This window comes from Paroedura picta, chromosome 17, assembly GCF_049243985.1.
Source record: "Paroedura picta isolate Pp20150507F chromosome 17, Ppicta_v3.0, whole genome shotgun sequence".
Lineage (NCBI taxonomy): Eukaryota > Metazoa > Chordata > Lepidosauria > Squamata > Gekkonidae > Paroedura > Paroedura picta.
In genome coordinates this window covers 21,072,858-21,100,085 of record NC_135385.1, presented here as the reverse complement: position 1 = coordinate 21,100,085, position 27,228 = coordinate 21,072,858, and the positions used below count along the sequence as shown (strand labels likewise).

At 53.4% G+C, this 27,228-nt stretch overlaps 1 protein-coding gene across 1 annotated transcript; it reads right to left on the bottom strand.

The window, feature by feature from the left end:
* Window positions 1–3,865: 3,865 nt before the first annotated feature.
* On the bottom strand, window positions 3,866–26,845 carry LFNG (LFNG O-fucosylpeptide 3-beta-N-acetylglucosaminyltransferase). Its single transcript, XM_077317154.1, has 8 exons — window positions 26,349–26,845; window positions 10,620–10,668; window positions 8,740–8,839; window positions 8,153–8,306; window positions 7,214–7,299; window positions 6,920–7,085; window positions 6,254–6,339; window positions 3,866–5,819 (listed from the first exon to the last, which is right to left on the bottom strand). Exons 1-8 carry the CDS (start codon window positions 26,757–26,759, stop codon window positions 5,753–5,755), a joined length of 1,119 nt encoding a protein of 372 aa, XP_077173269.1. The 5' UTR covers window positions 26,760–26,845; the 3' UTR covers window positions 3,866–5,752.
* Between the last annotated feature and the right edge of the window lie 383 nt (window positions 26,846–27,228).

The following is a 27,228-nucleotide window of genomic DNA, read 5'->3' as shown; positions in this document are numbered from 1 at the left end:
CAGAGTGTGGTACAGTGGAGAGCCGTTGACAGCAATCTGAAAGTCAGAGCTGGAAGAGAGTCCATCAGTTCAAATGTTAAGAATATAAGAGCCCAGCTGGTCCCTTTAGTCCAGGATCTTGTCTCATACGGTGGCCAGCCAGCTCCTCTGGATGGGCAACAACAGGGCTTGGAGGCTGGGAACTTCCCCTGATGTTGCCTCCTGGTTCCGGGATCCAGAGGTTTAGTGCCTCTGAACGTGGAGGTTCCCCTTCAGTCACCAAGGCTAGGATCCTCCATACATCTATCTAACCCCCCTTCAAAGCTGTTTATTCCTGTGGCCATCACTACAGCCTCAGGCAGGTTTTAAGCACTCTTTGCATAAAGAAGCATTTCCTTTTATCCATTCAAGCTCAGCCTGCTGGTATTCTTTGAAATGTCCAAATTAGCTTTCTTTTATTTCCAGGCAAAGTGTAAATTGCTGGTTTGAACTGTTAAATAAAACCTCATGCAAACCGGGACTCTCATACCTCATAACTTCTCTTTGGAGAGCTGAGCACAGACCCCGACCCAATTTGTCCTGCCAGCATCTCCTCGCAGTTCTTGCAGGAAAGCACAAACCAGGGCTATTCCTTTCTGTGAATAAGCCTGAAGTGGGGTTCATTTTGCAGTCGTAAAAAGGAGGTTTTAATCTGAACTCGCTTAGGACGATAGCTTTGTGGTAGCCGTTACGTTGATTTTGATTTGGGTATCCAGGCTTCCTGTCATTACTACAAATAGGTGTCTGTAAGCCACAGGGTCTTTAAACACACCTCTTCTTCCTTGCCGTTCCTCTGCAGAGCACCAGGCAGTATGTGTGCTCCTCTCGCGTTATCTTCAGAACACCCCTGCGAGGTTGGTTCGGCTGCAGGAGTGTGGCTGGCCCTAGGTCCCCTCTGGGTTTATGTGCCAATATGGGTATGAACCTGGGTCTCTCAGATTGGTACCCGGATTTTAGTCCAGCACCGTGACGGTAGCATTTATAATTGTGAGCAGAAACGGCCGCAAAGCCGCTGAGCGTATCGGCTGGCTTCGAGTGAATGAGGCTCCTGTCGGGGTCATTGTGTAAATGTTTTACCAGACTTTATCTTCCTGCCAAGGAAGGGAACCCGAGATTGGCAGACTCATGACCTTTTCTCTCTCGGATGAGCGACTTCCCCAGCCTCCAAGCCGTGTAGGTTCCAGTGTGGCCCCCCCAAACAATAGCTTTGCTTTTGCCGACATTTTGTGACTCAGAAGTGTCTCTCCGCCTCGCCCAGCCCTCTCCAAAGCATCCAAGTATTTTATTATTGCAGGAGGCGTTAAATATCCCTTTCTGCATTTGAGGAGTTCAGGAGACCCCGTGACCCTCAAGCCGGTTTTTGGAGGCTCCCACGGGTCCTGAACTCTCAAATCTGGAATTGCAGTTCTTTTATTCTTTGTTAAAAGTGCAGCCCTCGTTCTTTTTGGGACTGCTGGGAGCCACGTACGTATGGGAGGCCGATGAATATGTGGGGGGTAATCATTATCCCTCGATATCTGCCCGAGAGACGCAATGGTAACTGAGCTTTCAAGAAAGCACCGGGCCAGAGATAGGAGTTATTTCTAGTCAAAGGTTCTTGGTGGAAGAATCGGTTTCTATAGATGGCAATCTGACAGTGGAGGGATGAAGGTCTCATTCTTCACCTCTCCCTTCTGTGAAACAGGCACTGTTATCGGAATAGATCTGCCCCCTTCTCTTTCTCTCTCCCGCACTCTCTTTTTCTGAGCAGTGCAGCTGAACTAACAGGACGTGAGCACTGACCTGTTTAACTGCAGAGGCGGGAGGATGTCCCATATGAGTCCCTCTTGCACAAACATTGTTCCTGAACAGGAATTGAAGAGAGGGAGACTGACTCCGCCAAGTGCCCTGGAGCTTGAGTTGAATCCCCCCGCTCGCCGTTGAAGGCGACCACTGCCAGGGACTCGGGCAGGGTGGCAGGAGGCACCCTCTGTGCCTCTTTGCAGCAAGAGAATAATTACCTGTCGTCCTGGAGACATCCAAGTCGTTTGTGAAGCCTGATAAACTATGAAGCCAAGTCTGTGTCCCTGTGTCTCTGCATGAGTCTCTGCTCTGGCGTAGCGTTTGCTAAGGGGCAAATTGTGTCATGCGTGCAGATAGAACTGTGAAGGTCACTTCTGTCCATGCCAGTCCCCAGGCTCCATCCCCAAATCTTGAGGATTTCCCCAATGCAGTGTTGGCAACCCAGAACCCCAGCTCCTATTCCCAGGTATCTCTTGCTTTCCCCGTGGGCTGCCAGCCAACAAACCTCTATCTGGCATCCATTTTATACGGTATTTCTCTTCCCCTGCAGTGAAAACCTTGTTGTGCACTCCTGGTCCCAGGGGGCTTGGAAGAGGCCGTCCCCATCTCTGTGGAAGAGCCAGAAAGGTTCACACCATTATGGTCCACCTGGGTGGCATCACCTCTTTGGAAGACCTGTGCTGGAAAGGTAATGTCTTTTTGTGGCACCCATTGGCTTGGCTTTTGGTTTCAAAAGGTCTTGCTTGGATAACTAGAATAGGGAAGGAACATGAGTCCTTTATGACCCGGGGGAGCCCCTAGCGGCCCACCCTTCAAGGGCATGAGCCAATATGTTTGCAGCCCGGGGGTTTTCAGTGACTGCCCCACTCCTGTGGCTCAGAAGTATACCGACCGGTGGCCCATTGTGGCATGGCTGTAGAACAGAGCTCTTTATTGAAGGGAGCTTACGGGGCAATTTGAAAGGGGCGCATTGTTGTCAGAGTTTAAACGCACTCTTAATGGTTTCAGTTCAACTTCCAACCAATATTTCTTGTTGTGTTGTGGGTCTTTTGGGCTTGTTCCTCGATGGTGGCGCATTTCAATAAACCCGTCCTCCCCCCCCCCAAGCAAGCAGCAGAACCACATGATCAGAAAAGGTGCCCTGCTTTTGTCATTCATATTTGGGAGTGAGGTGGAGTGTGGCCCTCGAATCCAGATTCAGAATCGATGAGTGGCTATTTGCACCAGTCCAAGACACTTAATGTCATTGAATTTGCCTGGAAAAGACTGGGGGAGGGGGCGTCTGAAAGGGGCTCCCAGGTCTCCCCTGGCCACCACCAATAACCGGATCCAGGTTGGGAAACCCTTGTTGATTTGGGGATGTAGGTTGGGGAGGGCAAGGGTACAGCGCCATGGGGTCCACCCTTCAAAGCCGCCATTTTCTCCAGGGGAACTGATTGCTGAGGATGAGCTGCCATGCCCGGGGATTTCCAAGTCCCACCTGGAGGACAGCATCCCCCTGTGAAGTGAAATGCCCATATGTCCATCCCAAAGGCAAGGAAGTTTCGCAGCCAGAAACTTTTCTCCATTTAAGACTACGCAGGCTCCGTGCCCAGTCAGAAGGGAGCCCGGACAGATGTGGAAGGTGGGCTTGTCTGTCCGTGCAGTCAGAGCTTGCAGTGGTGTTCTAGTTTTGCAACCTTTACGAAACAGCCACTAGAGGAGACACTGAGGGATTCTGCATGTGGTAGCATGACAGCCACACGAAAGTTGTCCTTGGTTACCAGGCTGCTCTGGGTGAATGTCACTCACTGCAAATGCAGATGTCTGTTCAGTCAGATGAAAGTGACTGACAGTGGCCCCAGATGAGGCTCCCAAGGTAGGGGAGAAGCCAAAGTGGTTCCCCGTTGACTGCCTCCCTCTGCACAGCCTCCCTTAAGAGCCTCCCGTCCAAGAACCAAACCCTCTTTAGGCTCTGCAGTCTGACAAGATTGGGCTATACTGTCCCATCCCACACCCCCAGTTGTAAATTTATGCCCATCGTAATGCCCTCGGCCTTCAAAAAATGAAAAGACCAGTCACGTGACATTGTTCAGCCCACAAGCATCTTTATTGAAAGCCCAGAAAAAGACGGCTTGGTAACAACCAGGTTTAATTCCCTGAGAACATATTTTATCATGGTTATTTTTTTTTAATTCTTTCTGTTTTGTTTTTAAAAAACACAATACTACTTTATGGGGTGGGGGGAGAGAACAGAGCAATATCCCAGATACTGGGATATATAAATTAAGGATAAGTAGCACTTAAAAGAAAGGGTTTTCTTTTCTTTTTTTTGCATTTCACTTTAAACATATTTTTTAATAGATGCAGGCATTTTTCCCCCTTTCTGATCCACAGTGGGGGGGAAATGTAAAATTTAAAAAAAAATCCACAGTTTTTTTATAAAGCTACACAAAAGTCAACATTTTAAACAAGGCACAGTAAATAATACTGCTGAAATAAAAGATATTTACAGCTACCGCCCATTATGGGCCATTTTTTTGCATTTGGAATGGAAATCTTCCAATCTCTCTCTCTCTCTCTCTCTCTCTCTCCTCCTCCTCTGCCCACAGAGCAATGTAGAAAAGAGGCTTAAGATTCCACAATCCAGGAGAGAGGTGCAGCCAGAATGGACAAACGCCCACCTGTTCTGCAGGTTGCCTCACCTTTCTCTCCGGAGTCCTGCTAAGAATACCTGCTAACACTGCCCTGCTCTTATCCTGCAATCAGGTAGTATTTGAGGGTTTTTGAGTATTGGCTGCACCGATATTTTAATACCTTTAAAGCCAGGCCCGGGGTCGCAGGTTATTAGCCTGGGGAAAAATGGGCTGTTAGAAGCAACAGGTGAGCAGAGAGATTTTGCATTGAAGAGCCATCGACTGGCCTTCCTACGACATCATCGGTTTCCCTTCAATGCAACCGAGAGAGCGGGGAGTGCCAGAGACCAGCTCAAAATGCAACTTTTCTGAATCGTTAAAAAAGACAGAGTCCTTCAGGACTTGGGATAGTTAGAAACAGATAAGTTCCAGAAGGGGACAGGGCAAGAAGTCCTCTTTAAAAAAACATACAAAACAGTTGACTATCAGAAACAACAACAACCACCTTTTAGCAGGTAAACCTTCATTTGAAAACTTAGCCGGAGCCTAGCAGGTGGGAAGGAAGGAGAAAAAAAGCACTCCACAAAGCGCTGCTGGAAGAGACGCAGATTAAAGAAAAATCAGGTGGAAGGGGATTTGATTGGCTAGGCAGATTTTTAGAAAAATGATTGTGGGAGCAGTTTAACACCATGGCACAGTGATCTTCACTGTGTGACTAAAGGTAAGTGGGGGCAGCCATTTTGTGGCTAGCTCCACCTTCCGGGGCAGCCATTTTGAGGCTTCTGAGGCAGCCATTTCTGCAGCTGCACCCACCACACCGTCTCAAAATTCCAGTGGTGCCCACAGACTGCGAAAAGGTTGGGGCCCTCCAGTTTGGGCCAAGGGTCACGAGCACCTTTTCATCTGATTGATTCTGAGATGTGCAGTGCAGTCCTACACAGGGGCATCTGCAGCTCTTTGGATTGCAGCATCCAGCACATGCTTCGCTCCTCTGGCCAAAGACCTCATGGAGCTGAAGGGCAATTCCTTCCCACCTACCTAACCCCCGCCCTATCAAAAACGGCAGGGGCACCAAGGAGACCCGCTCGCTCGGCTTGCCTGTTGGGCAGCCGGGAGAGATGGGGTCAGAAGGGGCCGCACGGCAGCCTTTAAACATATGCACACTGTGAATTAACCACAGTAATTAACAGCTAATCGCTTTGCAGCAAAAGGGAACATGCCGCCCACACACACAAACACACACATGCGCACGCGCACACAGGTCCCACGAGCCCTTCGGATACCGGGGGGAACTCGGGACGAGGTTCGAGAAAGGGGGGGGGGGAACACCTTGTCTTTCAGTAAGCGACATTCAGGGGACACCAAGGGGTGTCCGGGTACAGCAGGCAGTGGACGGAACGGAACCTGCAAGGCAAAAGAAAAATAGCTGGTTAGGGTCAGTGCTTTGGCTAAGCAGAATTAATGCCCAGGTAACAGGAGGCTAGGATGAGCTAAAATGCCAATTGTCCTATGTTCCTTGTTTAATTTCTGATTGTTTAATCCTGTTTTATTATTTCTGTTTGCGTTCTGCATTTATCATATAAGGTTGCCTTGCATTTCCCCTCCAGCTTTCTAACCTGCCTTGCCCCTCAGCGCGAAAGGCAGACAGCAAGTAAAGCAAACGGACAAAATGTTCCACATAGAGAGGACTTCTAAGGTTTGACCCCTGCTGTCACTTGCTGTTTAGAGCAGGACCCCAGGAGCTGTCAGCAGCTTTCCAAAATCCCTAAATAACCAGATGGCAACTTAGAGAAAAGCTGTTGGGTCCCCTTTTGCCTGCCGGGAAGCTAAAAGCTCACCTGGATGGATCCTCGTCCACAGAAAAAGCGCCTTTCATGTGGATGGAATTTCTCTTGTTCTCAAACATCCCGTAACTCAAAGTCACCTGCACGACGACAGAAAAGGTTTTGAGTTCTCCAGCCTGACAGCTGCTTCTCCAGTAAACAGCATTGTGAATTTATCCAGCAACTATACAGCAAACTGTTAGCCTTGCTGACACAACAACCCCATTCACAAAAGCATCAGGGGAATAAAACCGTCTTCATTGTGCTGCATAAATACGGGAATCTTTAGAGTGCTGTTGACTAATTTGCTGCTGATTTATTCTCTCCTTATAGATTTCCTTGGAGGAAGTGTGCCTGCGCATAAAATCTCACATCATGAATAAAACCTGGCTGGCCATGAAGGTGCCACTAACAGAATGGATCTCACGCTGGCGTACGCTTTCATCAGAAAAGTTTTCGAGAGGCGCATGGCTACTGTCTCTCGGGAATTCTGGGTGGTGTAGCTGCATCCACACCTTCTCTGCACAACGGCCAAAGAGGGGGAAGTCGATTTATTGGCTTTGGGTCTATTCTGCCTTCCTCCCCCCGAAAGAGAATGACCCCTGTCCAACAGTTCAAGCACTCCACCCCGCTGGCTCGCTAAGGTATAAGCAAGCGCTCAGGGCGAACCCCGGAAGATACCTGGTTGTGAATCTCGGACTTGGGCACTTGATGGAGGTTCTCCAGGTGGGAATGGAAGAGGTTGCTCCGGATGAGCTTCACCCCCAGCATGGATTCAATGATGTACCCAATGGTGCAGTCGTCCGGCAAGCGGATCTTCTCCGCCGTGCTCATAAAGTGGCCCCCGCTGTCAGGAGAACAGAGGCGAAGAAGGCCTCAGCCAGGGAGGAAATAACAAAGGGGGTCCTAGCTAGACTTAGCTGCTACACCACCCATCACCCCAACGTCGCCGAGGCCAAGCTGCGGCCCCCTTACCTGGCCCAGGGGCTCATCTTCAACGCCAGCCCACGGCTAATGCAGAAACCGGCCCCGCCTGTTGCGAACCAGAAGTCGACCTGTTGCTGCGGAGGAAGAAGAGAGCAGGTTTATGAAAGCTCATCTCAGCCGCATCAGGCATTCCACCGCTGCCCAGAATGGCCTCTCCGCTGCGCCCAAGGAAGAAGGGACCCAGCTCGGTTGCTGAGGAACGGCCCTTTGAAAAGCCCAGCCTTCTCCCCACCAGCCCTTCCTGTCAGGGCTCTGTACGGGACCCCCCGTTCCACACGCTGTCCTGCTTATTTGGCTCACACTGTGTAACCTGCCTGGAGTCCCAGCGAGAAGGCGGACTACCAAATAAAGAAAACATTTGTGACATGCAAGTCATATGAGTGATCTGTAATATTCCCCTTCCTTTCCTAAATAACGCCAAGAGGCATGACGTCCTCTGCTCTCTGGGGCCTTCTCCATTTCCTTCCACTTCCTGTTTCTCCCCAATGTTATATTTAAGGCCGTAGCACGGGGGTCCCCGACCTGGTGCCCGTGGGGTCCTCTGGGAACGTTTCTGATGCCCTCCAAGTGCTTTTACGAAGGAACCAACGTCATAATTTCCCAGCTAATATAAGGGTAAGTACAACTGTTTTGTGGCTGCTCCCATCATATAATGTCAGAATCCCAAATCTGCCCATGGGCTACAGGTGGCCAGAGCAGACGATGTGGCATCTTCAGACCAGTCCACGTGCCAAGCCAATGCATCCGTCTAGATTAATCGCTATCACGAGAAAATTTGTTATGTTCAACTAAAAGAGCGCATCTGGGGGGAGGCTTCCGGAGGCCAATCGTGCCCATTGTGTGACTCAGCCCTTCGACCTTTGACCCATGAGGTCCCTTCCAACTCTGATTCTATGACCTGTGCTCGGGAGCTGCCGGCTCTCTTACCATCTTGTTCTCGCTGATCCGCTCGTTTGCCCGAATGGGCCGGTCCAAGCTGGGCTTCCCAAGGTAGATGTCCTGCGTATGCGGGTAACTCGAGAGCAGCTTGACCAGGGTCCGCACGTTCACGTAGTTATCGTCGTCCACGTGGCAAAACCACCTAGCGGAACAGCAACGGCAGGCAGGGCAGGTTAGACCTGGCACAATTGAACGCCCCTTCCATCCTGCACGGCCCTTGTTGCTAGCCAGAATTCATTTCTTCACAAATGCAATTCATAGGCCGGCCGGTCCTATGTGGGCTCAGGGCAGCTAACAAAACAACTGTATAAATACGAATACAAGATTGTTACAAACTAACAGCATCTTCATTTTAAAAGACAAATGTGACCATCCCTGGGTACGTTGTTTGAGGGGGAGAAGATCGCCAGCAACTGAAGGCATGAACCATAAGCTCAGGGGAACAACTCAGTTTTAAGGATCCTGCAGAACTGATCCTTTTGGCTAGAACTTGAACCCAGGACCCTCCTGCCAGTAAAACAGATGCTCTGCCGCTGAGCGGCAGGCCAGTTCGCAGCCCCCCGCCCCACACTTACTTCCTCCCCGACTCGATGAACTTGTCGTATTCGACCGCCATCTTGCAGGACAGGGCCTGGCGGCTGTGGGCAGCTGAGCAGTTGGTGTTGATGACGTTGCCTAGAGGAAGGGGAAAGGACAGACAGGAGGGTCACCTTTGCAAACTTCTACCTGGGTTTGAATTTCCTGCTTTAAAGGTTGGGGCAACCTCGAGTGGCCAGTTCGTTGCGCCCAGAATATCTTGATCTTTCATGGGAGCGTACACGCTGTGTATCTGAGGAGGCGTGCCTGCCCACGAAAACTGACCAAGGCCCTTGAATAAAACTTAGTTGGTCTTAAAGTTGCTGCAAGACTCAAAGTTGGTTCTCAAATCATGCTGCTAGTCCTTGGAGTGCCCCTGGACCTTTTGGTTTACTTTTTTGCCACCACAGCTCAATGCACGTGGGAGCGTCCCTCTGGTGCAGTCCTAAACGGCTGAGTCCTTGTTAGTCCCTTGACTTCAGTGGATTTAGAAGGCTCTAAGCGTGGTTCAGAACGCAGGGGACCTAAATTTCCCCGAGGGGGTGCGCTTGTCTCTTGCGTCCCGCCGGGAACGAAGCCATTTGAACAAGAAGGCCGCTTTCTTTTCCCCCCCCAAGTTTATGGTCAGATTTTTCTCCCCTCCCCAAAGAACGTTAACTCCGGACAGAGGGGAGGGGTTACAAGTGAGACCCAGGCTGCGGCCTCCGAAAGGGGAGGGGGCCGCCACGATGCCAAGGAAAAAGTTGTCATCGCATTCAAGTGGCATTTTCCCATCAGCAGCCACCTGTTACTTGCCTGGCCGCCTTTTGTGGGGGTGGGTGGAAAGCCATTCAGGCCATGAATAGAGGACATTTGCATCCGAAGAATAGCGGAGCCTGACCCCAGGGGGGAGGAGGGAGGCTGGTCTATAAACACTCGGCTGAGTAAGTCGTCCCCCCCCCTTCCCCCTCTCCAATTCAGAAAGTTAATCGACACATTCTCCAGGGAGGAAAAAGACACCTAGTTAATCCCCCCTCCCCGTATTTCAGGAGGACATCTGCCCTTCCAGAAGTGTCCCTGCAAAAGCAGCCCAGTGAAGAGACAGCCTTAAACCCATGCAAAAAAAAAGAGAAAAAGTGGATGAAATGAGGACATCCAGATATAGGTCTTCCCCTAGTTGACTGAGAGCTTTTGCTTTGTCCTTTCTGGAAGAGCAATAACATATTTCTTTAGAAGAGTTGGCTTTTATGCCCCGCTTTTCACTGCCCGAAGGAGTCTCAAAGCGGCTTATTAATCAGCTCCCCCGACACTGTGTGACGCTGAGAAAGCTCTGTGAGAACAGCTCTAACAGGACTGTGACTAGCCCAAGGTCATCCATCTGGCTGCATACGAAGGAGTGGGGAATCAAACCTGGCTCTCCAGATTAGAATCCGCTGCTCTTAACCACGACACCAAGCTGGAGCGGGTGTAACGTAGCCAAGAGATCCTGAGATGGTCACGCTACCAGGCAAGAGGCGTTCAGAGGTGGCTTGCCATTGCCTACCCCCCTGCTACAATCCTGGTATTCCTTGGGGAGGGGGGTCTCCCTTCCAAGGGTTAGCCAGAGCTGATCTTGCTTAGTTTGCAAAACTGACAGGATGGGGCTTGCCTGGGCTGTCCAACAACAGCTGCTTAGGGACGCAGGGCAGGGGGTAGGTTCTTCTCCCTTTGCTTTGCAAAGAATCCCCAACACCCAGCATTTCTATGCTGTGTCCCTTCCCCTTGCCTGAGGACTACCCAGAAAGGAGGACTGAGACTGCCCAGGAGGGAGGAAAAGTGCTGTTAACTGGGCTTAAAAAAAAAAAAATCTGGGGAAGTCAGGACCCTCTGGGGAAGTCAGGGATGCGATAGCTCAACTCACCGGTTCTCTTCTTCAGTTCTTCGTCTTCCCCATCTGTGAAGATGAAGGTCTAAAAAGACAGAGAGAGTTTTAATTAGAGCACTGCTAGCAGTTTCAAAAAAGATTTTCTCCTCCCCAAAATCCAGTCTTGCACGTTGAAAACACTTTTTGGGTAGCTCGGCGACCCACCCGTGAGGTTGATGCTTCTCCTTCCCCCCCACCCAAAAAAATGCGTGTGAAGTTGCCCAAAAGTACCAGAAAGGGGTCTCCCCATCTGCAGCTACCAGGGGCCACCCGGCTGCCCCAGCAGCCCTGAATGCCCAAAACAGCCAAGGCAGAAGGCACAGGAAGCCACTGGCGGCCGGAAGCAGAAAAAGCCAGCGTCCCACTGGAAGCTTTCAAAAGCAGGCAGACCACCTCGGAACACCAGTGGCAGGAGGTAACAGCAGGGAAAGCCTCAGCCTCTTCCTTCTTGTTAGCTGGCTACTGTGTGAAACAGGAGGCTGGACTGGGTGGACCACTGGCCTGATCCAGCAGGGCTCTTCTGGCGTTCTTAGGAAGGTCTCAGCCTCAATGCCCTGCAGGGGAACTGGTTGGCCACTGTGAGACAGGATGCTGGACTAGATGGGCCACTGAACTGACCAAGGAGATACCAGTGGGGACCTGGCTGTGGGCACAGGAGGGAGGGGAGACCTTGGGCCCTCAAACACCTGGAAACGAACCTGAATGTCATGCTCCTCTACACCTGTCCCCCCCCCCCACTTTGAGAGCAACAAAAGCCCTCTGCCAGGCGCTGATTCACCGCCCAATTGCCACCTGAACGGCGGCCAAGGGAGGCACCGCTGCCCCGCCCTCCCCTACCTGCCACCTGCCTGGCTGCACTCATTTATTTGCACAGGTAATGCCAGACCATCTGCCTCCGGTCTCCAGGGAGGGGAGCCGGCTGTTTGTTTTGGGCTGGGAGGGAGAGAGACGGGGTGGGAAGAGAAAAAGGACCAACTCAGAAGGGTAGTAAACAAAGACAGCCAAAAATGGGGAAAGGGGGGGGGACTGCTACCAGCTGCCAAAAATATATTAAAAGCGAAGGCGGAAGAAAGAAAAGACAAAGGGAGAGACGGGGAAAGGACGGGGGGAGGCCTTGGAAGTGGGGGATTGCATCTGGAAGTCTGTGGCCACCCATCCCTCCAGCGCTGGGTCGCTTCTCTTCCCCCCCCCTTTGAAGAAAGCCGTGGGGGGGGGGGAGGACAATAGCTGAGGTTCTTTCAGCCAACTTAATGCAAGGAGGCTAAAGTTTGCTCTCATGTTTGCTCTCCATTAGCATACAGCTGGGCTGGTTAACTGGAGGAGAGAAGATCAGGAGGGGGGGGGCTCTGAAAAACAAAGGGAGAGAACATGGAGGGGACCCAGCCGGACGAATGGGAAGCAGATTTTTCTGCTAAGGGCGAAAAGAAAAGGGGGCAAGAGTTTTGAGGCAGAAGCCTGGGAGATTCTCTGGGAGGAGAGTGGCCAGTTCCTCAATTTCCATCCTCTTGGCCCAGAAATCGGCTGTTTTTCCCCCCATTCCAGCTTTCTACCTATTCAAAATATTCCTGAGCGGCCTTTCTTCCGACAGAGCTCAAGAAGGCTTACCATGTTGACAAAAAAAAAGCACGCTGTTAAAAACCCTGTAAGAACATGTTTTCACAAACCGCTGCTTTAATTAAACACAGGCCCACATAAAACAGTCATTAACATTTTCAAAAACAGTCTTCTCAATGTTTGTTAAAAGTTCCTTTTAGAAAAAATTGGCATTGCTGACCAGAAAAGCCTGGGCAAGGCTTGAGAACAAGGGAGGGGGGATGCCGAGGAGGGCTAGAGGCATGAAGACCCCCCCCCCTAAATAGCTCATTCACAGCATATGCCCTCTAAGGACTCTCCAGTTTTATGGTGGGGAGGGGGGCAGCAGGCTAGCAGTTGACCAAGCGAGGAACCACAAATTATGACTGTTCGGGAAGGCAGTGCCTGGACCCCCCCCCCCCCGCTGATAAGATACCCTCATGTGGACCTCTGGGGGTGTCAGTTTTTTTGGGGGGGCACGACTCTAATACCTCTATTGGTTAGCAGATAATCTTCACCAGCCTGCATATAATCTGCCCTGCGAATTCATCTTCACCCCTTCCTCCTCAATCCATTCCTGACAGGCACACCCACTTACGCTCACAGAACCAAATTTACATGCACAGTGCCGAAGTCAACACGGAGCCCCCCGCCCCTTAAGCCGGGTCAAGCGCTGCACTGTTGAGCAACACACAATCGGTGCCATCTATGCCCTGCAAAAGCCAGCCAAAGGTCTGTTGGAATGAGCAGGACTTGGCGATATCTCTGATATCCTTTACATTCCAGACGGGACTATCAGAGGGTTAGAAAGAGAGAGAGAGAGGCGGGGGGACAAGAAGAACCTTCCTGATTTGACTTTATTGCTGTCCCTTTGATCTGCAGATTGATACTCCCAAGGAATTTCCTTTCTTCCTCATCCCCCCGCCCTCCACACACACACACACACACACACACACACACAACTGCTTTCTCCACCTTGGCACCTTGAGAGCAGGAATGATTCCTGCCTCTCTCTCCATCCTCCTTAGTTCAAAACAGATTATAACTTATTTCCCCACTGTCCTCTTCGGGAATGGATTTCCTAGCGTAGAGTAGTGTTACAAACAGGCCAAAGTGTTTTTAAATAGCGATAGGTAGATGCCAGCTATCTGCCTTGAACCGCCACTGGTTGCACCTCCCAGGGAGAAAGACAATAGGGGAACCAGTCGGGAAATGCCGCCTAGCAGGAAAGGACCCTGCAGGGCTTCAGAGCCGACCTCTGGGAAGGTGCAGCCTGTCCCTCGTCCCCCTGGGGCAGGAAGGGCACGGCGTGTCCCCGAGCCACAATGTCACCCTGCCAGGTCCCCTGTCTGTCTCCCACCCACCCTGTCCCCCCCTTCCTGCCTCGAACCAGGATCCCAGTCCGGAAATTCAATTACAAAGCAAAACAATTGCATCCCCCCCCCACGCACCACCTCCACACACAAAGGAATCACTGCTTAATAAAACATGCAACTGAACTGCATAGGCTACAATTGCTCCGAGGTGCTGGCAGGCTCTCTGCATGTGATCAGAGGTCTGCTGCTACGCTCCCAAGTGCCTCACGCGGAGACCAGCTCAGCTGGCCTGCAAGGAACCTGAGTGACCTGTAGGCACCTCCGGGGATCAACCTTGCCCTGGCAGCACAAGCCAAGCAAGGACGGTTACAAGAAAGGAGAGGGGTTTCTTTCTCTCTCGCTTGCTTACTCAGAGCCTGCATTGTGTAAGGACCTCGGACTCAGGGAAACTCAGGAAGCGGCATTGTTGCCGAAGGCTGCAATTGAAAGAAACACAGGATGCAAAAAATAAAAAATAAAGCCCGGGGAAACAATAGCAGACACCCACGGAGAGAGAGCCAGAATAATGTGGCTTTAAGGCTAAGGCCAAACTGTTCTCCCCCCTTCCCCCCATTGCACAACGATTGATCCCCTTGGCTTGACTTCTACCATTGTGGCCCACCCCAAGACTTAGCGGAGGGGGGGGGGAGAACGGGACCTTTTTGACTTCATCCGATGCACTGGAGCGTTCATTTTTAGGTGTCTCGCTGCCTGAAACACTCCAATGCTTCCGAGGAAAGGGCCACCGGGGCTCCTCCTGGATTTAATTCTGTTCGTTTCTTAAGGTACCCCTGGGCAGGGAGGAGACAAGAGACGGGAAATGGGCCCGTGGGGGAAGGCAGAAGTCACCCGTGCCACCTTGTCACAGGACGAGGTTATTTCCATGGCTAGATGAGTCACGAAACCATTTCCCGTTCCTGGCGGCATCGAAGGAGGCTCCGGCTAAAAGTAGCTGCAGAAATCTCCGGCAGTCATTGACACAGGCACCCGCTCCCTCCCACCTTGGAGCTGTCAGACCCCGGGAGGGGAGAATGACCCTCCCTTGCCTGCTCTGTGCTGTCACATTTCAAAGCCCTCTGGAATCGCCTCTTCCAGGGAGATGGCCTGAAATCCAGGCGGGCCAGTGTCAAAATAGATCGCGGAAGTCCTCCCCTGCCCCCCCCCCCATTTCTGCCCAGGCTGTGACTGCTGTTTTTGCAATGAAGCAGAACAGGATTGCGCCTCAGTCCGCCTGAATTCTTATGACCTAAGCACCCCTTCTGCCATTTGAACATCTGAAAGGCTGAGACCTGCCTTTTCGTTTATCCAAAGTTCTAGACCTTGATGCTCCCCTGGTGTGGGGCGGCGGCTCAGTGGGAGGGCATCTCCTTGCCGTGCCGAAGGTTTGATCACCAGCTTCTCCTGGATTGACCCATGGCCTTATTCAGCACAAGGCAGTTCTGTGTGCGTTTGTGTGTCCGCTATCAATGGAGGCACATTGGTTTGACAGGCAGAAGGTCTCCGGTTCAGTCCCCAGCATCTCCAGTTAAAAAGATCGGGCAGTCAGTGATGTGGAAGACCTCCACTTGGGACAGGACCCTGGAGAGCTGCTGCCGGTCAGAGCGGGAAATACTGACCTGACCCGATTCATTGTAGGATAGAGCTGGAAGGGGCCCTGCAGGCCATCTAGCCAACCCCTGCTCTATTCAGTATTGGGCAGCTTCATGCGGGGTCAGTGGTAGCCATTCTGTTTCCTGTTCAGAATTTCCCAGGCTGGCAGCACAGAGGGGGCATCGCATGGCTCAGCCACTTGGTGGGTTCCTCTACCTCACTGCAACCACTAAATGATTCAGGTGCCAGTGGATTAACCTCTGCGGGACTTGGAAGAGGCCGAGTGGATTTTCCTTGAAAGCATCAGCCCGAGTGGAGGCGTGGGACCTAGCCCTGTGTGGCCCGGAGCAGATCCTCTTAAGAGTCCGCACTTTCGGAATTCCCACTGGGAGGGGCGGAGGCGATTTGGACGGGATCTTTTCCAGTTTCCTTCCCATTGCGTCTCTAACAGCTGGCTGAATCACTGGTGCCAAAGGGGAGAGGAGTCAGAGAGCTCTACAGAAGAGGCCCCCACTGGCCAAAACTATTTTCCCCCAAAACACACGCTCTTCGCCCAGCCCAAATTATTCAAACACACCAGCTAGGACAGACACATTTCTTGGAAAAGTCATTCCCCCCCCCCCTTTGTCCAAATGCACAAGAAAAATGCCTTTCGGGCCCTGCCAAACCCTCAAAGGACTGGCTGGCACAAAGACCCCCGGAGCCTGAGATGTAAACCCAAATTTTTCACCCAGTGGAGCCTGCGGTTACGCGGCTTTCCCAAGCAGCTGGAGAAGCCCTTGCTCTCCTTCTCCCTACCCGGCCCTCCCCTCTGCAATTTTCAAGGCTCTTCTATTAAATCCCCCATGGGGACAATGACCATCTTGTGCAATTAGGTGCTGGCGCAGCCCTCCCACCGCGTGCTCCTCGCCTGCCTCTCCAGGGCTCCGGTTTCAAGCCCTATTATCGAGCCCCACATGGAAAGGCCACAGGGCCCGAGGCGCCAAGGCCCTGCACAAAGCTGGTGCTAAGTCTGTTGGCGAGGGGTTGGGCGGCAGGCTGGCAGCACAGAGGGGGCATCCCGCGACCCAGCAAAGCCCCCAATCCGCAGACAAGCGGCGTGTCGGTGGGCCAAGCAGCAGTGCGGGACCAACACTCCAGGGCGGCTGCAGGAATGGGTGGAATTTGGATGGCCTGCCGGAGAGAGAGATGGTGGCTGATCCTCAAGGAAGCTGGCAGTGCAGGGTGCCGGATAATGGTTAGATCCATTAGGTATGATGGGACATTATCTGGGGCACAGATGCTCTGTCTTTTGGTGCTGGGGGGGGGAGGCAAGAGTGGGAGGGCTTCTGAAGTCCTGGCCCTGCTGGAGGACCTCCGGATGGCCCCTGGGTTTTGGCCCCTGTGTGACACAAGGGGCTGGACTGGATGGGCTACAGGCCTGACCCCAACATGGCTTCTCTTCTGTTCTTATGTCTGGGGCAGGGATGCTGTAAGCTGCTTTGAGACGCCTCAGGGGAGTGAAAAGTGGGGTATGAAAACAAGCTCTTCTTCTTCCCAGATCTCACAACTTATGGGCAATTTGGTAGTTTTTGACAACCCACCCTAAAGGCCTGGAGAAAACAGGGGGGCAACTTCTCCCAAGGTGAAGTGTGCTGGCCAAAGAGGGACAGAATTTGGGGACCCCACCCCTAGGTCCCCCAGGATCCACTTAGGGATGGCTCCTCCCGAGGGCAATCGGGGTTCAAGTGCGTTTCCAAATCCATGTTTCCAGGAGCACCGCCCTGCGAAGAGAAGTTCTTGCAAAGTGGTCCAAACTGGTTCAGGGGAACTTTCCCAGCCCGGGTCACCAGATCCAGTTGGGCAAGGCCCACAGCTGTGTTTGGAGTATAAACAGTAAACATGGCCATGTTTGTTCTGTACACAGGAGTGCACTCAGGTTTATGGGGCGTGCGCTCAGAGCATGCACCCCAAGCGGGCAATTATCCGGCAGGGCAGGGAGGCGAGCCAAGAAACTGCAGTGGCTCAGGAATGTGCTGTCCCAGAGGCAAATGCATTCTTTCGGAGCTGAACAGAGGTGGGGGGAGAGAAAAAGACACCACAGGCAAATTATTTAACCGAGGCCTAAAACTAAGAACAAAGAAGAGTTGGGGTTTTGCACCCCACTTTTCACTACCTGCAGCGAGATGCAAGCGTGCACAACTCCAAGGTCAATCACAAAAGAACAAAGCCCATTCACAACGCCCTCAAGCCGGTTTCAACCAAAACGGGTTAACACGTCAAGTGAATCCCAGGGGCTCCCTGGGAGGCGGGCAGAACAGAAGAGAGACCTCTTGAAAAATTCTCTGACTTGGCGGGTTTCAAGCCAGTCTCCCTCTGACATTCTTTTGGCTCTTTATTTTCTCCTCCCCCCACACCTTCAGCCCCCATAAGACATCCTGGCCTTGCTGGGACCTTCAACAGGCACCTGAGGAAGTGGGCCCTGATCTACGCAAACTTGCACACGCTAAGATTTGGTCTGAACGCTGTCAAAAGTTGGAGTCCCTTTTATTCAAGGCAGACAGACGCTTCCGGGTGCAGGTGGGCTCCGCCAGGCACCTATGCATGGCGCACACGAAAGCGTGTGCCTCCAATAAAACTCTTGTCGGTCTCAAAAGTGCCACTGGACCCCAACTTGGTTCTGCTGCTGCAGACCAACACGGTGACCCAACACCGGGCCAGCTTCCTTTGGCTGCTAAAATGCTGGAGGACCAGACCACCCGCTTGCCTTCCCCGCTGTGCTAAAGAGCTCTCTTTTTCCACAGTTGGCACGGCCAAGAGAGGAAGCTGTTTCTTGCACGGTCCTGTTAAGGCAAATCCTCCAGCGCAACAGGAATTTGGTGGGTTTGCATTCACATCCGACTGCGTACTCCCGCTCCCCCCCCCCCGCCCCCAAACTTTCTGGCATTATAGTCATCCCTTTTTGTATACCGCACACACACTCCATTCTGATCCGGTTTCCAAACTGAATTAGCCGCAGGAGGAAAGGGGGAGTGGTGGTGGGGGGGGGGGGAGAGACCCGAAAAGACCAGAGAATCCAGAAGTGAGAACAGGACTCCATAGTGGGGGAGGGGGCAGAACAAAGGCCCTCATTACCATAGAGATAAAAGGAGGAAATGAAGGCAGGGGGGAGGAGGAAGAGAGCTTTACAGCTTGTTCCAGCACCACTCCGTCTCCCAGCTTAGAGACAACACAGGAAATCGGAGGGGGGGGGTGTTGTTCAGACTCCAATAATGGAGTGCTGCAATCGGCCCCTGTGCCAGTTTAGGGGTGGGGGGGAGGGAGAGGAAGGTTTTACAACAGGCCAGATTGATTGGACAAACCTTTCCAATTATTCTCATTTCCTGGCCATTCTCCGGCTGTCATCGGCCTTGGCCAGAAAGGCTGCCGGAGCTCGCTTAGTGGAGGGGTGGGTGGCTCCCCAAGGCTGGCTGGCTCGGCTGCTTTGCTCAAATTGGCCTGAGAAATTCTAGCCTCTCTGGGTTGCCAGCTCTGGGGTGGAAAATCCCTGGAGGTTTGGGGCTAGAGCCATGGGTAAGGCAGGGTCCTTTGTTTGGTATAATGCAGGGGTGACTGAACGGTGGCTCTCCAGAGGACCATGGTCTACAATAGCCTTGAGCCCCTGCCACCCCTGGCAGAATGTCACAGAGAACACCCTCCAAAGACGCTGCTTTCTCCAGGGGAACAGCAGCTGCAGTGCTGAGCCTTCCCAAGTATCATTCCAGATGGGAGCAAGCAGGGAAAGGAAAGGCGGCCCAGAATCCATTCTTGACAGCCGCTTCCGTGACCCAGAGCTCACTTCATCAGGTGCAATGGAGTGTAAACGCAGCAGATGGCAGAAGGGACAGGAAACGTAGCCCACTTCAGGTGGGGTGCTCTCCTGGTCCAAAGCAGCAGAACAAAGTTCGAGTCTGGCTGCACCTTGAAGACCAAAGCGTGTGCATGCACACTTCTTGGGGCCACTCAGACTCTCTCAGCCTAGCCTACCCCGCAGGGCTGCTGTGGGGACAAACCAGAGGAAAGAAGTGTGATGTAAGTTTCTTTGGGACCTCACTGGGGAGAAAAACAGGGTATCTAGCTAAAGAAATGCCTAAGAATTGTCGTTAACCTGTCCCTTTCTGATTGCTGGGCCTGTTCACTTGGAAACCGCGACACCCTTCACCCATTTCAGAGTCTCCGATTCGGGAGCCCCACCACTGGAGCGGTCAAGCCCCATTTCTGAGCTGTCGCTTAAAGGTCCCTAGGGACTCCAGGTGTGGCGCAAAGGGCAGAGCAAGAGAAGGCAGTCCTCTGCCACGCTGCTAAGTAAGCCCAAGTTTAGTCGAATGTGAGAGAGCCGAACGCGGCGCTGAGGTTTCGGGAGCCATGCTCGGAGCAGCGCATGTCGCCTGCCACAGGAAGGAAATGCGTTTTGGTTTCAGAATTTAGAACTGCTGGTGTCAGAGCATCCCTGGGACCAAAGGCAAGCTTCCAGAACGCGTTCTTCCGTAACCTCTTAAGCACAAGGAAGGGTTTTAGCCTGCTTCGCACTTCTGGACCATCTTCCAGGCAGGTTTCCCATGTGCAACTTAGTCTCCCCCTTTCTGTTGGGGGTTATGTGTGCTTGAGGATAAACAACAATGCCGTCTTAAACTTGTATGAACTTGTGGCAAAGCGGGGCGGGGACCGGCCTGGAAATCTCAACCCCCCTGCGTCAGACCTGGACATTGCTTAGCTATTCATCTGCTACGATTTCCACACGCTCATTTATTTCATTTAAGCCCTGGCTTTCACCTCAGATCAGGCCCAGAGCAACTTCCAGCTTTCCCCTCTCACCTCTAGGGCTTTTACACACACACACCCTACCCTCCCAGACTTTTGTCTCCTTTTTTTAAGCATCAGGACTCTTCCTCTCTGCTAACTGCTACTTCTGTTCTAGTCAATTGGGTAGCGAGAATTCACACTTGGAAGGTTTAGGGCAGGATTCACACCTTGTTTCTTTTTTTTTTAGCTCCAACTTGAAAGACTTGTGACAGATTTCACACTAGCTGGAGAGGCAAGGCAAATGCCTGATGGGGCCTGCCCCCTTTGTGAGCCCTCGTGGCCACGGGCCTGCCAGCAGGGCTCCTGCTGGGCTGTGCGGAGATGAGATTGCTTCAAAAGTTGCTTTAGCAGCCGTTGCAAACCGTAACACAAGGAACTTCATTGCACGACTGAACTTATATGCCTAGGGTTACAAGGTCCCCTCTGGCCACTAATGGGGAATAAGACGGCCACATCCAGGTCAGGAAATGCCCAGAGATTTGGGGATGGAGCCAGGTGAGGACAGGGATCTCAGTGAGGCACAGTACTGCGAAGTCAAACCCGCCAAGGGAACCGATCTCTGTAGTATAGAGTTGAAGTGCAAATCCTGGGGCTCCCCAGATCCCACTTGAAGGCTGGCATGCCTATAACATACCAAAAAGCACTGTGTTCCCTTTATGATACATGATCTCACTCCCTGACATTTTGAGGTTGGCTCCGCCTTCTGCGGCAGCCATTTTGTCAGAAATCCAAAGGGAACGTGTCAATACAGACTGGTATCCCCATACCTATGTGAGCCTGTGGCCAGTATTAAACTATGAATATATATAAGGACTTGTCACTGATGAAAGAACTGAAAACGGAGATTACCTGGATTCCGCTTTGACAGAAGTCCTAAAGAATAAAGAAACAAGGAAAACTACAAAAATAGGACGTTTTTTCTTTCTTTTATGAATATATTTCTCATATTGGCAGTGGGTAGGTCTGTTTCTCTCCAAAGGTGTCTGCAGTCTCAAGAAAGGGGTGAGGACCCCTGTGCTGCAGAGGAGGTGGGACGACAATTTGCACAATAGACTGTCAGTGTAAGAATCACGTGCCGGCTTACAAGACGCAAGTTAAGTCCCTGCCCTGCCCTGCCAAGGGGACGAGAGATGGTTTGCCTGCCTCTGGTGATCTCCCCTCCAAGCACCAACCAGCCGTGGCCATCCAAGTCCGGTCAGCTGCTGGAGAGAAACAGAGGGCCTTAAAACGTCTCAACAAATCACCTTGCCTTCCTGCAGCCAGTGGAAGAGGCAATGTATAAAGCATTTTAATAAAATAACAGATTTAGGAACGCGGGACACAAATTTGCCAGGGCAGAGGGGCGGGCAGCCACACCCACAGAATTTCCCACCAGGCTGCAAGGCATGGAAGCCAAAATGTTGTGGCGGAACAGAAACTCTCCCCCCCCCCACCAAACAAAAACAAAAAAACAGAACAGAGAGAAGCAAGAAAGGGGAAGGCGACAGAAGAAGAGCACCTTTGATTTGTCAACAGGCACCGTCTGCTTTTTCACGCTCTGACTAATTGCAGCCATTTCCCCCTTTGCAAAACCAGGCGAGGAGGGGCGAGAAGGAAGCAGTCGTCAGAAACGAGCAGTCTGACCACGCCGACCCGGTGCAGACGCAAAAGGGACATGGCTGCAGTGACCGAATGAGCAAGAATCGGACCCTGCAGCCCAATGGTGTTTTGCGTGACCGGCCCTGCTGGCAGGGGCTCATGGTCATTGTAGTCCGTGGGCCGCTGGAGAGCCACAGTTTGGCCACCCCTGCTCTAGAAGAAAAACAAGGGAACGATGGGCATAAACGTGAGCAGAGTTCTGCTAACACTGGTGTGTTCAGGGGTGCCAGATTTGGTTTGCGTAATTCCTGGGAATTTTTTTGGGGGGGGAGTGGAGCCTGGGGAGGGATCTCAGTGGGGTATTGTATTCTGCTGGCCCCCAAATCGCCAGAAATTTCCCAACCCAGTGTTGGCAACTCTAGGGGTAAGGGAAAGACTGTGAGGTCACCAGGTGACCAAGACTGAAGCACCTGCTTGGCTAACCATAAGGCTTGTGAGGCATTCCCCGTTAGCTGCCCCTTCTGTCCCAGAGCTCTAATTCACAAGGGAAGAAGGCAAGACCGCCAAACTGGTTTACTGCAGGGCTCCACAAGCACCTTAAGTGCTGTGAGTCAGGAGCCCCTCCAGCACTTAAGCTCGGCCTATGTATGCACTACTGATTTAGGCTGAGCTAAAGATATTGGGGCCTTTTCCTTAGTCCAGAGCAAGGTTCCCCAACCTATTTGAATTTGGACACAGCCACAAAAATGGCTCCTGTGGAAGGCAGAGCTGGCCATGAGATGGCTTCTGCAGCTTGCCTTCAAGCACACCGTGAAGATCCTCGTGTTGTGCAGGCAGCTGCTGTCAAAACAACGTTTTGAAACGTCTGTCCATTCTCCAATGACCAATCAGAAGCACTGCCGGGCAAAAGCTCCACCCACTTCCCGAAAACACGAGGTGGGCGCCAGGAAAGGTGTCAGCGGCCACGTTGGGGAACCTCAGTCCACAGGCTATGATGTGCTTGAGACAGAATGGGCCAGCCACATGGAAACACATGCCCTGCCCCTCCATCCCTGCGGCCCTCGCCTTTCGGACCTGACCAGCCATGGGTCTTCGCAACTCCGCATGCCTGCGTCCCTCGGGTGTCACAAGAGAAGGTGCCACGCCACGGCCTGTCATGTGGGCATGTCTCCAAGACGCAGCCACCGTCCCCCGGCTCCTGAACTCTCCCCCCCCCCCGCCCCGCATCCCTAGGCAACCCGACCTGGACCGTTGCTGGTTTCAGCTCCCCCCGCCACTGTTCCCACGGCAAAGAAGCACCACACAACTGACTGCAAAGTCTTTTCTCAGCCCGGGGAGAAAAGGGGGCTTTGTTCACTCGCCCGCGGAGACAGCGTGAGAGCCGGAGCGCGGGGCTCTGAGAAGCCGAAAGGACAAACGAGACGGAACAAAAAAAAGAAAGAAACGCCCAAGAAGAAAGGCTAGAAGCCCGGAGAAAGAAGGCGCAGCCTTTCCCAGGGCTTGCTGTAGGTGACGGGGCTGGTGCCATCTTCAGCTCCCCAGCTAAAGATGGCCAGGGCAAGGAAGCGGAACTTTCTGCCGAAACAGAAACACCAGGCAGAGATTAGGAGCGGCCCCCCGCCTGAAGCGCCAAAGACCCCGGGACGACCTGCGAGACATCAGTAGCAAAAGGGCTCCTCCAACAACCAACAGGAGCAGCTGGGTCCTTCACAAAACACGTGCTGGAACTCCGACACTTAAGCTTGCTCCGTTTTTTAAGCATCTTATCCACCTCCTATTTAATTTGAGGGTGGGGGTGGAATTACTGAAAGGCCCCCATTGGGTGGACAGAAGATGATAACCAATGGAGGGAAATGGGAAGCCTGACCTTACAGAACTGAAGACTAAACAGCGATGCACAAGCAGAAATCGCTGCCTCTATTATATCTGTATTTTATTATTTATTTACGGGCATTGACCAGCATCTCTGTTATATCGAAGTTGTTTGAAACAGGGGAAATGCCCCGGTTGCTCCAAAGACACCCATCTCTTCCAAGACCCCAAGAACTGGGTCAAATTCCTCCTTGTTGTGGTCTCCATTGGAGGTGCCGGTCAACCCGCAGGCTACAGATAACTTGAAGCTGTCAAGTGTACCCATGAAATCCTTTGTCACTGTGCAATAACTCTTCTGGAATCTATACAAGGGACAAGTCAATGGTACCAGGACTGGGAGAACCAGCACAACTGTAAGAGGGTCAAGCAAGGTGACCCAGGTTCATTTGCTGGTATCCTTATAAGTGCCTTATTACACTATTCATGAAACCCCCTTGGTTGCTTGGCTGACCTACCACAGGGGAGACCAATGGTACCACAATTCGGTACAGGGCTAGCCATCCAGGAAAGAAGGTGGGAGAAATTCTCCTTGTGAGTTAGCAGGATGATGGTACAGATATCTGGCCAAGGGGCTGCCTTACAGGGCTACTCTCTGGTGCTCAGTGCGGTTCTCCAACATGACGCCCCTGGGCGCCACAGTGCCTACCAAGAGTTACTAGGAAGTGGGCATCTAGGGCCAGGATGCTCCCTGTAGCCACAGCATCAGAGCCATGAATCTGAAATTGTGAGGCCAGCCACAGGGAACCAGAGGGCAGTCTAGAACTGGGCACACTCAGCCTGGGTTCTGTCCGACAACCCGGGAAGGAGTGATAAAGCTCCAAGATGAACGAAAATATATAGCAAGTCATTTTCCCTCCCGCGTCTCAGGGAATCGCTCCTTTATTCTCCCAACCCTCTTTCCGTCTTAGAGGAACCACTGGACATTGAAGGGGGTGGGGTGGGGGGAATAAAAGGCATTTGACAGCTTAGACATGTTCCTCCCGCAAGCCTGAGAATTTTCTCCCTCCCCTCCCCTCGTCTTTATGCTAAAGGGTCCGTCCTTCACTCTCTCCTTTGAGTCTTGACAAGGCCAGTCGACCGGCACAAATCACATGTCATGCTTTTCGTTCCCCCCCCCCCCAGCCTCTTGAGAAAGCAAGAGAGGACGAAACGCAGCGGGTGGGGGGGGGGAGTAATAAACAGGCGTGGGGGCAGGAGAGGGGGGAGACGGATCATTCTTCCCCGTCGGGCCGAGAATGCGAGAGAGTTGGTTACAGAGTTAAGTGGATCTGCTGAGGGGGAAACCTTCCCTGCGCGGATTTCTCGGTGGGATTTCTTTCTCAGGGCACCGGGCCAATGCTGCAGGACTGAAATGACATGCTTGCTAACCCTCTGCTTCTCACAAAAGCGATAACCCAGATTAAAACAACACAAACAAACACAAACACAAAAAACACAGACAAGCCCAACAAGCAGCCCTGCCCTCTGAAGACTTCTGCCCCACTACGGATTCCCAGAAACCCCTCTGAGGTATGCAGCCTCACAAATGGGCAAGAAAAACCATTCTTGGTTGCCAGTCGTCTGGAGCAAATTTTCAAGCTGTCTGGGGAAAGACGCAGCCCAGATGCTCAGAGCTCTGGAGAGCACAGGCGGCCTTCGATTCTGGCAGCTGGGCACCGTGCTGGCAGCCACCAAAGGGGAACTAGCAGGCCGGTCTCCAGAGAGGGCGGCATGGATTGCGCAAGAGGCCTTTGCTGCCAAGCGTGCGCCGGCTTTAGCGTGAAGACAGCAGTTTTCTTCAGCAAGGAGTCTAGGGAGGAAGTGGAGGCGTAAGGACTGGGGGGAAGGTTTCTGTGACCGAGTTTGCTTGCTTCACTCCGGTGCTCAAGTCGAAATTTGCAAGGGGAAGTTCTACAACTCAAGATTTTCTTTAAAATGCATTTTGGGGGGTGCCTTTGGGGACTTCCATTCAATGATCCGAGCTGCAGAGCTGGCTTGGGGGTGTACAAATCCATTCCTCTGCCCATGCACAGAGTTCTTTTGGCTTCGACCTCCGCATTGCCCTTCCCTCCTCCAAAGCGCACGCCTTTAGGCCAAGCCTCGCCTGCAATGGGGAGGGGGGGCACAGACCCAAGTCCCTGACCTCCTCCCCAAAAGAAATCCCCTCCCCAGACCACCTTCTCAAGCCAAAAAATGCAAAACTGAACGGTTGTGCTGCCTCTGGGGTGGGGCTGGAGGAACGTGGCTCGCTTTCCCTCCCTGGAGGTCACGGGTGGGGCCGCCCCAGATCAAGGCGGAGGGCTTGCCGGCACTCGTCCGCCGCGATCCTGCCCGCTCGCTGGCGCTTCCCTGGCACGGGCGGGCATCGTGCGCCACACGCCCCTTCGCCGCAGGCCTCCCGGGTGGGGGCGGGCTGCACCGCATTCCCCTGCACAACAAGGGCCGGACGACGCGCAACGTCTCCTGAGCATGGGCAGAGCGCCTTGCCACCCGCGTCCGTCATGCAGCAACTGCCGCTGAGAAAGCGCATTTGCAGTCACTATGTCCGAACAATGTGCAATGCCCCCCCTCATTCAAAAAAGGCGCACCCGAGCATGTGCAGAGTGCCTTCCATCCACCCCCATCACGCACCTCGGAGCGGCTGCAGCCCGCGGAACCTGGTCAGTTTCAAGGAGCGAACTAGGCGCCATGGCCCCAGCACTCCCCCCAAAACACGTGCAGAGTGTCAGTTGCAAGGCTCTTTTGGAAAAGAGATGCTCCAGATCACGCTCAGAGCAAGCCTGACTCTTTGGAGCGGTTGTTACTGAGCGAACATTTTTTTTTCCAGCTGCGACGCCGCAGCCTGGACCTACATGCACTCCCCCATCGTCTCCGAAAGATGCTCCGGCCCATGTGCAGAGTGCTTTCCGTGTTGAGAAGCGACAGGCACTGCTTGCCCGGCAGGCGACTCGCCCCTTACCATGTCCCTGTTGCGGGAGATCCAGGTGTCCAGCAGGAGCTCCAGCCGGGCCTTGTGGAACTTCTTGGTGGTCTTCACCGCGATGAAGACATCCCGGGGCGCGATCTCCTCCACCCGCCGCCGGGCACCGTCCTCCGCCCGGCCGCCGCCGCCTCCTCCTCCAGCCGGCCGCGCTTCCCGCTTGCTCTGGCTCAGCTGGCTGAAATAGGCGCCGAAGCCGCCGCCGCCGCTTGCGCCCTGCTCGCCGGGGGAAGACCGCAGCAGAAGGCCGGCCCGCTCGCCCGCCAGGCTCAGCCCGGGCCGCCTCTGCGCGTCGCCCACCAGCATCAGCAGGCAGGTGAGCATGGCGCCCACCAAGGAGAGCAGCAGCTTCTTCCCGCAGCTCTTCAACATCGCCGGCGATTCAGACATGCGGCAGACGCGTGTCGAGCAGCCCGGGCGACGCGCGTGTCTCTCCAGGCGCCCGCCCCGCCTCGCCGCCTGCCAAGAGCCGCTTTCCCCGCCGCTCGCCTCCGCGCCGCTTTTAAACCGGGCAGGCGGGCCGGGGAGGGGCGCGGCTTAGGCGGGCCACGCCCCCTGGGGGAGACTGGGCGGGGCCTCCGGGCACAATCCGGCGGCGGGTCGCCCACGTGGCTGGGCTCGGGAGGAGGCGGGGCCGGGGGGCTGTCAGCGGAGGGACTTTCCCCGCCTCCGCTTTCGGCGCCTCGGCTCCTGCCGGCGCGACACAGCTGCCCAGATGCGCACGGGCGGCACGTGTGGACGCGGCTCCCGCCCTCGGGCAAGGGCCGGCTGCCTGCCTGCGCCCCCGATGGGGCAGCTTCGCCCTTGGACTGACTGTCCTCCAGCCAGAACGGCCTTGCGGAGCGCAATTTTGCAAAGG